Source organism: Gasterosteus aculeatus, chromosome 1, assembly GCF_964276395.1.
Source record: "Gasterosteus aculeatus chromosome 1, fGasAcu3.hap1.1, whole genome shotgun sequence".
NCBI classification, from domain to species: Eukaryota; Metazoa; Chordata; class Actinopteri; order Perciformes; family Gasterosteidae; genus Gasterosteus; species Gasterosteus aculeatus.
Window position 1 is genome coordinate 31271453 of NC_135688.1, and position 12500 is coordinate 31283952.

Here is a 12500-nt window from a genome sequence, read left to right on the forward strand (position 1 = left end):
GAAGCAGGTAGGACACACACACACAGCCAGGTGAAGCAGGTAGGACACACACACACACAGCCAGGTGAAGCAGGTAGGACACACACACACACACACAGCCAGGTGAAGCAGGTAGGACACACACACAGCCAGGTGAAGCAGGTAGGACACACACACACACACACAGCCAGGTGAAGCAGGTAGGAGACACACACACACACAGCCAGGTGAAGCAGGTAGGACACACACACACACACACACACACACACACAGCCAGGTGAAGCAGGTAGGACACACACACACACAGCCAGGTGAAGCAGGTAGGACACACACACACACAGCCAGGTGAAGCAGGTAGGACACACACACACACACAGCCAGGTGAAGCAGGTAGGACACACACACACACACAGCCAGGTGAAGCAGGTAGGACACACACACACACACACACACACACACACAGCCAGGGCACCGGAGAATTGACCCACCTCCCCCCGTCTGTCCCGGAGGTGCTGGGCTGGATCTCAGAGGGGGAGGTCATGCTGTCGTCTTGCATGCTGAACTCCAGCTGTCTGTCTGAAGCCGAGCAGCTGCAGAGGGAACATGAGCGACTCCAGCAGGCCATCGAGGTAACTGCACCTGAACCCTTGGAAGGCGGCAGAACTTCAGCATTTATCGAGAGACAAAAGCCTTAAAAAACGCAGATTCTCTCTTTTCTGACGGCCGCTGAACACAACTACATTATCACTACACGTTTGTTTGGCTGTAGCTTTCCTCATTTTAAAATACTACTGTATCATGTCTGAGGGACTCTATTAACTATAACAGTAAAAATGTGATATTTTAACATTTTATTATACATCTCATTTAATATCTAGCCCCAAATAAACCTTTTGATAGCCAGATGCTGTAAAAAGTGTTAAATTCTGAGCTCTTCTGAGAAACGATGAAGCCACGATTCATCTGAGACCAACAGTCAGGCTGCAGGATGCTGAGCACAGCGAGGCGCCATGCAAACAGGAAGTCGTTAGCCGCGAGAACAGTAAAGCGTGACGATTGTTTTTTGGAGACGGACTGATTAGAGGTGTCTCTGCAGGCTCTGCTCCACGCCGACTCCCTGCAGAGGACGCACCAGGTGGCACTGGCGCTGCAGCAGAGGGCGGAGCTTCTGGTCAGGTGAGTCCACCGTCATCTTGTCTCTGCGTTAGCATCGCGTTAGCATCACGTGGCCTTTTCACATTCGCATGCATGGAGAGCATTTACTGTAGCATCTGGGTTTCCAGGTCCGGTCACTATGACCCGGATGCAGTGAGGTCCTGTGCCCAGACGGTGGCGCTGCACTGGCAGACTCTGATGCTGAGGATCGAAGACAGACTCAAGCTGGTCAACGCCTCTGCAGCCTTCTACAGGACGTCCCAGCAGGTACCCCACCCCCCTCCTGTCTGTCTGTCCCTCCTACCCGTCTGTCTGCTCGTCTCACCTACCCCATGGCCCCGCCCCCCTCTCAGGTGTGCGGGGTGCTGGAGAGCCTGGAGCAGGAGTACCGCAGGGAGGAGGACTGGTGCGGCGGTGGTGAGCGACAGCCGGAGCTCCTCCTGCCACTCGTCAGCAAGCACATGGAGCAGAAGGAGGCGTTCCTGAAGGTGATCGGGGGGGTTTGGGGAACGTTACTGGCTAAACGATCAATAATCGTTAATCCGACTGTTACCTGGCTGGAAATATCTGATTGATCAGCAAATCTTTAAGAACACCTCCCTCCGTTAAAGCTGTTAGATATGCTAGGACAGGAAGCTTGACCTAGCAATGGTAACCAAGGGAGGGGGGCGGGACTTAGTGCTGACTAGACTGTTTTACGTGACAGTCCACATTGTTTGACCCCTCGATTGTAAGGTAATCTTACCGGTTCTGTTTCCATGGCAACAGGCCTGCACGCTGGCCCGGAGGAACGCCGAGGTCTTCCTCAAGTACATCCACCGCAACAGCGTCACCATGGCAAACATCTCTGGCCACAGCGTGCCAGGGGTCGCCGAGGTCACGGGTCACTCCAGGGTGCCGGAGCAGCAGGTTAAAGGTGAGAAATTGTTTATTTATTTTTTGAACACTGGAAAAAAGTCCAGAGGATCCGGTTCACAGCCCTGAGGCGCTCCTCGGTGGATCGGTGATCCAGGTGTGTGTGTGTGTGCCTGCAGGTATCCTCAGCGAGCTGCTGCAGAGGGAGAACCGAGTCCTGCACTTCTGGACCCTGAAGAAGCGTCGGCTGGACCAATGCCAGCAGTACCTGATGTTCCAGAACCACGGACAACAGGTGGAGCACCGATGGGAGAATCACAACTTGATAGAAAATGAGTCTTTTTGAAGTTTGGCGGATAATGTCCTGAAAGTATCAAAAGTACAATACCCGTTGTAGTACATGTATCATGTAGTTGGATCGTTAATACAAACACATTGATAGTTGAAGTTGTTTAATTTAAGTTAAAAGATTTCCATATAAAAATGACTTTACAATAAAAGGATCCGATATAATAGTTACAATGTTTCAGGTCTCAGGGCGGCTCGTTGATTTGAATGAAAGTTTGAACCTAAATAGTTTTCTTACATAAAATGGATTCATACTTAGATGAAGTACAACCTGTAGTACTTGTTGGACCAAATAGACCAGAGTGTTTGATGATGCATGATGGGATACATACGTCCTTATGCTGGAGTTTTTGTGTGGTTTGCAGGCTCTGGATTGGCTGCAGCAGTCAGGTGACCGCTACCTGGCCACGCACACGTCGCCGGGGACAACGGCGGCTGAGACGCAAGAACTGCTGAACCAACACAGAGAGTTCTGTGTGTCGGCCAAGGTGAGGACACACACGTGCACTTAAATAAATGTACATATATATATATAGTATTTATACACTTACCCGTCCTCTCAGCACACCCAGGAGAAGGTCCACCTCCTCATCCAGCTGGCTGAGAGCATGCTGGCGAAGGGACACGCCCACCGAACCGAGCTCCGCCGCTGCGTCTCCGCGGTGGACAAACGGTACCGAGACTTCACCGCGAGGATGACTCAGTACCGCCACCTGCTGGAGGGGGCGCTGGGAGGCTGCTCGCAGGTACAAGTACACCGGTCACAGCACCATTCAAGAGGTCAGGGTATTTTACAGCAGTACAGCAGTATTCCAGCAGTAGTACTAGTATTCAGCCTGTTGACTATTAGTTACAGCAGTAGTACTACTAGTGTTCAGCCTCTACTCTACTCTAAGTACCATAGTCTCTAGCCTGTGGATTAGTTACAGCAGTAGTACTGCTAGTACCCAGTACTGCGTTCCTGAGGCCACGCTGTCCCCGGTAGAACAATAAGGACTTGGAGTTGGAGCTGACCCCCAACAGTCTGTCGGACTCGGACCCCGAGGTCAACCTCTCTGACCCGAGTCACCAGGTCAGCGACGAGAAGCGGCGTTCCGCCCGCAAGAAAGAGTGAGTATCGTTAGTACTATTACTACTAACGGTACTACTAGTACTACCGGTGGGAGTATTGATAACCTGTGTTTTTGTACCTGTAGGTACATCATGGCTGAGCTGCTCCAGACCGAGAGGGTCTACGTGAGAGACCTGCAGGAGTGTATTGAGGTACACACTTGTAGTACTGCAGTACCACACAGTACAGCTCGTATGTCAGGCAGTAGTACATAGTACTTTGTTACTCAACACAGTGTGTGAATAAAATACTAAAATCAGCGCCCTCTGCTGGCAGCAAATGCAAACATACACCTGAAAACAACAACTCCATGTAGTAATACCAGAGTACTACTTCGTAATAGGCAGTAGTTCCTCATGGTAATACTTGTACCTGTGCAGACGTACCTGTGGGAAATGACAAGTGGCTCAGAGGACGTCCCACCTGGTCTCAGGACCAAGGACGACATTGTGTTTGGAAACATCCAGGACATCTACGAGTTCCACAACAGGTACTAGTACATGTACAACCAAATGTACTACACCACCTAGTGCAGTGTTTCCACACATTTAAATCACTGCATTTCCTTTCCCTGCTGTCCCTCCGTCTCACACACACACACACACACACACACACGCCCCTCCCCTCCGTGGACGCCGCGTCTGTCTCGCGTGTCCGTCGCTGTGACTGAAGTTGCAGACTTTGTTTGTTCAGGCGTGAATCCCTGTTCTGTATTTGCTCCGGTAAAGTTTTGTCTTACAAATATGTAATAATATCAAAATCAAAGTGAATTATTCCAGTTCAGCCGCCACACGTTGACGTCGGATCTGTGGGAAACACGGTAGTGTATTAGTACACAAACAGAACGTCTGTACTCTTCTTTTTGCAGTATTTTCCTGAAGGAGTTAGAAAACTACGAGCAGCTCCCTGAGGACGTGGGACACTGCTTCGTTACCTGGGTAACTGCTCACCTCGCGTCAAATTAAGGACGTGTGAAAGTATTCCAGAGAGAGAATGAGTACTAGTACTTTAATACTCAGTAAAGGGCGCGTTTGTACTTTCAGGCGGATAAGTTCCACATGTACGTCACCTACTGCAGAAACAAACCCGACTCCAGCCTCCTGATCCAGCAGCACGGCGTCGGGTTCTTTGAGGTCTGTTCATCAACAACAACAACAACAACATGTCCGACAGCTTCCTGTCAGCGCACGATATGTACTGCATCACCAAATATACTACGAAATATACAACGAGGTTTACTGTATTGGCACATAAACAGGACAGATTATGATACATATACATGTATACACATGTATATACAGGTACACATGACGTGTACTTCCTGCGTGTGATACTTTGTAACACTGGTGTCTCCTCAGGAGGTCCAAAGGAGACACGGACTCACTAACTCCGTCTCCTCGGCTCTGATCAAACCCGTTCAGAGGATCACTAAATACCAGCTGCTGCTCAAGGTAACTACTGAGTACTGAGTACTGAGTACTGAGTATTCAAGAGCAGAACTTTGACAGGAATAAAAGTCTGCTGTTGCCTGTGTGACGTTACAACAATAACAAAAAACATTCTACTTTCTTTATATTTAAGTGAATGGTAAGTAAATTAAGTAAATGTAAAATTAAAAGGTCCAACGCTGTTTTTGATAATATAAGTATGTGTCTTATTTTATTTAGTTGATCTAAAAGTATTTTTTTGTATGCTTATAATCATATTTTATTTGGTATTAAACATTGAATTATTTGTTTTTATGCAGAAATACAATATTTAGAAGAAGACTCACTGTTTAACATAATAATTATCCTTTGACTATTCCACGTTTATTGAGTATCTTGTGTAGTTGTAGTGTTGATTAGTCCGGTGTGTTTTCAGGAGTTGTTGGCGTGCTGCGAGGAGGGAAAAGGAGAAATAAAAGAAGGCCTGGATGTGATGCTGAGCGTCCCGAAGAGAGCCAACGACGCTATGCATGTTAGCATGCTGGAAGGTAACAAACAGATTTTTAGGAATTTTCTTGTGAAGGAGCTGGGGTGGGGGCTTTTATTTTGAAGGAACCGGAAAACAAAACGTTTAACATTTTTTCATTTCTCTTATTGTTGTGTATATTTGTACGTTGTGGACAAACCTTTTGGAGGGCGGGCTTTTATTATTATTTTTTATTTAGACAATAGCTGAAGAATGTTTTGCAAAAGAGTCCATGAAGTTCTTGTTATGTTTTGGATGTTTGTAAACATCTGGAGACGTTTCTGATGATGTCACCGTCAGGTCTGGAGGAGGGTCTGGAGGTGCAGGGCGAGCTCCTCCTCCAGGACTCCTTCTTGGTTTGGGAGCCCAAGTCCCTGATCAGGAAGGGGCGGGACCGGCACCTCTTCCTGTTCGAGCTGTCACTCATCTTCAGCAAGGAGATCAAGGACTCGTCGGGGCGAGCCAAATATCTCTACAAGAGCAGACTGAGGGTAAAACATGCCAATACATTGGAACAGTACACTCTGGGGATACAAAAATACTTACTATACTACTATAATACTACACTATTGAATTTGGCCTTTTATTAAGAAAAGATTATTAAGTATATATATTTAGGCTATTTCTATCACATATTTAGGCTTTTGAAAGCATATTTAATCTAATTTTACCAAATATTGAAGCTATATATATATATATAAATATATACATATTTATTGTTGTTGTTGTTTTCTAAAATATTCAGGATATTCAAAATATTTTTTTATGCAGTATTTTCAAAACATATTCAGGCCAATTTTCTCAAATATTGAGGCCAATCTAGAAGAGAAGAGAACGAAGGAAAAAGCTCCTGAATAGTGTGAAAGACGCCCAGCAGGAGGTCTATGGACGTCTACCCGTCTCACTCGCTCCCCGTCTCACTCGCTCCCCGTCTCACTCGCTCCCCGTCTCACTCGCTCCCCGTCTCACTCGCTCCCCGTCTCACTCGCTCCATCCGTCTCACTCGCTCCCCGTCTCACTCGCTCCATCCGTCTCACTCGCTCCATCCGTCTCACTCCCTCCCCCTGTCCCACTCGCTCCATCCGTCTCACTCGCTCCCCGTCTCACTCGCTCCATCCGTCTCACTCGCTCGCTCCATCTGTCTCACTCGCTCCGTCTCACTCGCTCCATCCGTCTCACTCGCTCCATCCGTCTCACTCGCTCCCCGTCTCACTCGCTCCCTGTCTCACTCGCTCCCCGTCTCACTCGCTCCATCCGTCTCACTCACTCCGTCTCACTCGCTCCATCCGTCTCACTCGCTCCATCCGTCTCACTCGCTCCCCGTCTCACTCGCTCCATCCGTCTCACTCGCTCCCCGTCTCACTCGCTCCATCCGTCTCACTCGCTCCATCCGTCTCACTCGCTCCCCGTCTCACTCGCTCCCCGTCTCACTCGCTCCATCCGTCTCACTCGCTCCCCGTCTCACTCGCTCCATCCGTCTCACTCGCTCCATCCGTCTCACTCGCTCCCCGTCTCACTCGCTCCGTCTCACTCGCTCCATCCGTCTCTCTCGCTCCATCCGTCTCACTCGCTCCATCCGTCTCCCTCCCTCCCCCTGTCTCACCTGCTCCACCTGTCGCCCTGTCAGACCTCGGAGCTCGGGGTGACGGAGCACATCGAGGGGGATCCCTGCAAGTTTGCTCTGTGGGTCGGACGGACGCCGACGTCTGACAACAAGACCGTCTTGAAGGTGTGTTCCGATCCGACGAGCCCCCTCACCTCCCACATAAAGCCGTGACCTCACCTCCCTGTCGCCCTGCTTCGCCCGCCCGCAGGCGGCCTCGCTGGAGCTGAAGCAGGAATGGGTCCGCAGCATCCGACAGGTGATCCAGGAGAGGCGGGGCCACCTGCGCGGGGCTCTCAGGGAGCCCATCCCGCTCCCCAAAACGCCCAACCCCACCCTGGCGCGCCAGCGCAGCATCAGCCGCAGGTCAGACACACGGTAAACCTCCAAGAAATAACCTGCCGACCCGTACTTTCATTTCTACGTTCCTATTGGTCCGCTTCAGACTCCAACACCTAATGCTTAATGGTCCCACAGGGAGACCAGCGAGGACGCAGACAGCCTGGGAGACGCCAGCAGTCAGCCAGACACCGTCTCCATCGCCTCCAGGACGTCCCAGAACACCGCCGACAGTGACAAGGTAACGCACACACACACTCTTCAGAGGGGCGTGTCCCAAAGACTGAGGACATCGCCGCTGCTGCAGCTGTTTTGGGTGTTTTCTTCTTTTCGGTCGTCTGACTGTCGCTTCTTTTTCTGCTCTTCCTCTCGAGGTACGTTTGATTTGTTCTACCTGCTGTTGAGTTATGAAGGCGGGGGGAGCTTTGGAGAATAATGATATCATATATTGAACTATTTTTAAACCGTTTTTTTGTCAGATATTACGTTTGATATGAGATAAAATGAGAAAAGCAGGAAATCTCCATATTTTACAGCCTATTAACAGAATTTTGTTTAATGAATAATTTATTAACAAAATACTTATTCTTTCGCCGATCAACTAATTAATGAATTAACAAATCTATGCAACTTTTAATACTATTCGATTTTTACATGCCATTTAAATCGGAAATATAGATTGTACACTTTTAAGTTGAATAGGAATTCATCAAACAAAAGTACATTTACCAATCTACTGCACCACATTAATACAATACGTGTAAGAATACTGTACTACTACTCTACCCAGAGGTACACTAAATATTTGATATTGTCTCCACGTTAACAAACTGCTACATTCAAATATTCTTACTTCAGTTACTCCTCATAACTCTTTAACTTGTTTTATTTATTTTATTTTCCTTTGCTTGTAGTACTTTCCCTTCACTAAACGAGAAGAAGTACACATACAAATACTCATGTTGGAGTGAAAGTACTTGTGTTTGTGTCGTCTCGGCTCACATCTGCACTCGATTAGGACGGGGAACACCCGAGTACTCCCAGTGGACTCAGTAAGGGCGTGTGTTTTCTACACCAGCTGGAACCCATGTGCCGAGTCAACACACACACACACACACACACTGGGTGTGTCACACGGTGTCTTTTAGCCGCCCTGTGATTGATCGGGTGGAGAACGTACATTAGGTGGATTCCCGGGTCGTGTTCTTTGAATAATTCTATCACATTCCGCTGGTGCTGAAGTATCATTTCATCATCAATAATAAACAGTCTCACCCGTCTACCTGCCTGCCTGCTTTTCTGTCTCTCAAGCTGTCGGGGGGGTGCGAGTTAGTGGTGGTTCTGTTGGACTTTGCCTCCGGTGGACCGGGAGAGCTCGGTGTCCGCTGCGGTCAGACAGTGGAGCTGGTGGAGCGCTCGGCCGAACGGCCCGGGTGGTGTCTGGCCAGGACGACAGATCAAACGACCCAGCAGGTAACAAATCTAACGCCCCAAATTGTGACAAACCAAACGCCCCAAATTGTGACAAATCAAGTGTCAGAGAAAATAAATAAATAATATGTCCCATGAATACAAAATATTAACTAAATGTAGCCACAGAACCCAAAACCAAGGTAACATGAAGTAAAGACTTGTATCCCTCCCGTGTCCATCTTTCTTTTAGTTTATTTAGTAAATAAAGAAACATTCGTAATGTGGTTTCTGTTTCCCTGCAGGAGGGTCTACTGCCCATGAGCGCCCTGTGTCTATCACACTCCCACAGTGCAGCCGACATGGAGGGCCTCATCCCAGCCTCCACCACCTCCACCTCTTCTACGAGCACCACCACCTCCTCCTTCAACTCCTCCACCACCACCACCCCCTTATCATCCAACGCCTCCAACTCCTCAACTAATGCTGTGAAGGGTGAGTACAGCACAGTTGCTTCTTCCTTTGTCACTTCCTGTTTAAATAGAGGGAAATTTAAACATCCTCACGTTGGTTGAGACTTCCCACTTCCTGTTTGTCTCTCTGTGTCTGATAAATATCTAAATCCCTGAAAACATACTTTGTTTCATATGATGTGCTGCTTTAACATCATAACTGTGTATTTTAAAGAGACAGTACATCTCAATAAGCATCTCCTCAGCTTCTCACTTCAAGTCAGAATGTCAAAAATACAAAAAACAAAACAGAAAATGAATCATACTCCGGAATCTGGTTCCACGAGCTGTCTCACTCTCACAGAGACAGACAGTCGAGAGGTGAGACAGTTTCAAGGACATTCACATGAAGGAGGCGAGACTCAACAAGGAATCTGCACATCAACATCCCGGCCGTGTGTCGGTGTGTTAGTGTGTCTGTGTGTTAGTGTGTCTGTTGGTCTGTGTGTGTTAGTGTGTCTGTGTGTTAGTGTGTCTGTGTGTTAGTGTGTCTGTGTGTGTTAGTGTGAGTCTGCATTTTAAAAATAGAATGAATACTTTCAGGTCGTCTCTCTGTTAAATTAAGATTCTTAATTACGTTTTTATTATTTCACATATTTATGTCACACATATTTATTTTGTATAAATTAATTATTTACATATTGTATATTTTGACTGAACAATTTATTAAAACAAATTCGTTTTCATATATATTTTTTCAAATATTGTATTTTGATAATACATTTAATTTGCCCTTATTCAGTCTTCTATTTGCACGTACTTTTCTTTTTGGTAAACGCCCTCCTCCCTCTAGCCCCGCCCCCACGCAAAGCCACGCCCACCAGCGTTCTGGCTGTAGTTTCATGTAGCTCTTTGGAGAGGGAGAAACACCTGTCTGTCTCTGTCCTTTGTCTTCTTACATTTATTCCTCCGTATGGATTGATGCCGAAGCATGCGGCGGGGCAGAGGTGCATGCTGGGATTGTTCCCCAGTTTGGGGATGGATTGTGGGAAAGGACGGCCGAGGTGGGTTTTTAATGTGAGAGAGAGACGAGTGCTTGAGAGGAAAGAGTGTGTGTCAATGAGTGACAGAGCTAGGTGACTGTGTGTGTGTGTCTCTCTGTGTGTGTGTGTGTCTCTGTGTGTCCCTCTGTGTGTCCCTCTGTGTGTCTCTCTGTGTGTGTATGTGTCTCTCTGTGTGTCCCTCTGTGTGTCTCTCTGTGTGTCTCTCTGTGTGTGTATGTGTCTCTCTGTGTGTCCCTCTGTGTGTCCCTCTGTGTGTCTCTCTGTGTGTGTATGTGTCTCTCTGTGTGTCCCTCTGTGTGTCTCTCTGTGTGTGTATGTGTCTCTCTGTGTGTCCCTCTGTGTGTCCCTCTGTGTGTCTCTCTGTGTGTCCCTCTGTGTGTCTCTCTGTGTGTCCCTCTGTGTGTCCCTCTGTGTGTCTGTGTGTCTCTCTGTGTGTCCCTCTGTGTGTCCCTCTGTGTGTCCCTCTGTGTGTCTCTCTGTGTGTGTATGTGTCTCTCTGTGTGTCCCTCTGTGTGTCTCTCTGTGTGTCCCTCTGTGTGTCCCTCTGTGTGTCTCTCTGTGTGTCTCTCTGTGTGTCTCTCTGTGTGTCTCTCTGTGTGTCCCTCTGTGTGTCTGTGTGTCTCTCTGTGTGTCCCTCTGTGTGTCCCTCTGTGTGTCAGACAGTTACTTTAGAAGAACGCTGTGTCTTTGCGTGTCGGACACAGACCTGCAGGTTCTGTTGTCTCGGACTCGTCTCACTCGACAGAGTTTCACGTTCAGTCTGCAGGACGTCCGACATGGAAGTAGAAACTGTCTCACTCTCTCTTTAATGATTTACTCCTTTACCCGCAGTACTCAAAGTACTAGTTCAAATACTATTGGGAATCGTAGGTTCTACGTAAAAATAACAAATACCTGTTTTTATTTAGTATATTTTACCGTATTAAAGTGATGTGAAACGTGTTAATGTACACTGCAGTTTTATTTAATATTGTTTGTATCAAAAGATTTGTCTTGTATTTATTTGTTCCCAACAATGTGAAAATGTTCTCTCTTATTAACTCATTTATTAATTTAAATCAGTGTGTTTCTTAATTTATATATTTTTTTGAATCTGTGTCTTAATACTTAATATTTTAGTTTAATCTGCATGTGGTCTTTATATGTCTTCTTAAACATATTTTCCTATTAATGAATATTTATTCTAACCTGCAGATTCCAGTCTGTTCGTATCCGACGGACTCCAGACGTCCGGTCAGAGTGAGACACCCCCCCCCCCCCGGCACGCAAATGTACGACTCTACTGACGCACCTTGAACTAACCGCCGTGCCTCCTTTTGCCTTTTACCGTCTCAGGCGCTACCTGCCCTGCGGCCTTCGGAGTGGGCGGAGCTCCAGCTGGCGGCGTCGGCTCCCCGGGTCCCAAACGTAGCGGCTCCGGAACCGGAAACACCCTGAAGGTAAAAAGCGTGGTCCCGTTACAGTACTCTATGTACAGTGTCTCAGTAAGTCGTCGTAGTACTCGATGAATCATGTCGCCCGTTGCAGCGCTGGCTGACCAGTCCCGTCCGGAGGCTGAGTCAGGGCAAAGCCGATGGACAGAAGAAACCTCCAATCAGAACCAGGAGGCGAGACAACCGGCTGGAGCTGACCACGCCCCTCAGCGGCAACGTGCCGACGGTACATCAACACACACACACAGGAGACACAGCGAGGACGGACAGTGAACGCGTTTGTTTGCGCAGAAGGCGAGGAAGGACGAGGCGGGGCAAAGCGGAGGGGAGGAGGAGCCAGAGGAGGAAAACCACACCCCTTTGCCTCCACCCATGCAGATCATCAAAGACCCAAACAACCCCGAGGTGAACACAAATATTCTCTTGCGCTTCCTTATATTTTATATAATGAATATAATGGTAGACTTGTGTTTGTTAAACTGCAACGACAACAATTTTATTTGGATTTTTGTCCTGTGACTCAACAACAATTGTTGTATTATAGATTTTTTCTTGCAATTCAGTAAATGTGTTATTGTTATATAAAGTGTTCACTCTGAGAAAGAGAAAAGCCACTTCAGTCCTCTGGGTGTCGGCATGTCCTCCCCAGGCTCTGGACTCGGATCAGGGCTCCAACGAGTCGGACACGGAGACGAGGGACAAAGCTCTGCGGGGACGAATGTGAGACGCATTAAGACAAACAAGCGAATGTGAAGAGAAACAAAGCTCAAAGCGTCTTTGTGTTCTTCAGGTTCGTGG

General features: G+C 47.7%; 1 protein-coding gene across 8 annotated transcripts in view; it reads left to right on the top strand.

Moving 5' to 3' along the window:
• The window catches only part of kalrnb (kalirin RhoGEF kinase b), a 29544-nt gene that overhangs the window by 10810 nt on the left and 6234 nt on the right, over positions 1 to 12500 (top strand). The window contains exons 21-47 of one of the 8 annotated variants that reach the window (XM_078103870.1): positions 489 to 608; positions 1076 to 1155; positions 1263 to 1401; positions 1488 to 1622; positions 1903 to 2050; positions 2169 to 2284; positions 2703 to 2825; positions 2901 to 3083; positions 3323 to 3447; positions 3534 to 3600; positions 3829 to 3938; positions 4317 to 4386; positions 4492 to 4581; positions 4807 to 4899; positions 5312 to 5423; positions 5702 to 5892; positions 7029 to 7130; positions 7216 to 7382; positions 7482 to 7584; positions 8655 to 8816; positions 9059 to 9248; positions 11464 to 11508; positions 11605 to 11708; positions 11797 to 11928; positions 11994 to 12107; positions 12352 to 12422; positions 12493 to 12500. The exon at positions 12493 to 12500 is cut by the window's right edge and continues 59 nt beyond it. In XM_078103870.1, the coding sequence (XP_077959996.1) occupies positions 489 to 608; positions 1076 to 1155; positions 1263 to 1401; positions 1488 to 1622; positions 1903 to 2050; positions 2169 to 2284; positions 2703 to 2825; positions 2901 to 3083; positions 3323 to 3447; positions 3534 to 3600; positions 3829 to 3938; positions 4317 to 4386; positions 4492 to 4581; positions 4807 to 4899; positions 5312 to 5423; positions 5702 to 5892; positions 7029 to 7130; positions 7216 to 7382; positions 7482 to 7584; positions 8655 to 8816; positions 9059 to 9248; positions 11464 to 11508; positions 11605 to 11708; positions 11797 to 11928; positions 11994 to 12107; positions 12352 to 12422; positions 12493 to 12500 (3100 nt within the window). The remainder of the gene's footprint in view (positions 1 to 488; positions 609 to 1075; positions 1156 to 1262; positions 1402 to 1487; positions 1623 to 1902; positions 2051 to 2168; positions 2285 to 2702; positions 2826 to 2900; positions 3084 to 3322; positions 3448 to 3533; positions 3601 to 3828; positions 3939 to 4316; positions 4387 to 4491; positions 4582 to 4806; positions 4900 to 5311; positions 5424 to 5701; positions 5893 to 7028; positions 7131 to 7215; positions 7383 to 7481; positions 7585 to 8654; positions 8817 to 9058; positions 9249 to 11463; positions 11509 to 11604; positions 11709 to 11796; positions 11929 to 11993; positions 12108 to 12351; positions 12423 to 12492) is intronic. The other 7 variants (XM_078103871.1, XM_078103872.1, XM_078103873.1 and 4 more) reach the window with 7 other exon arrangements.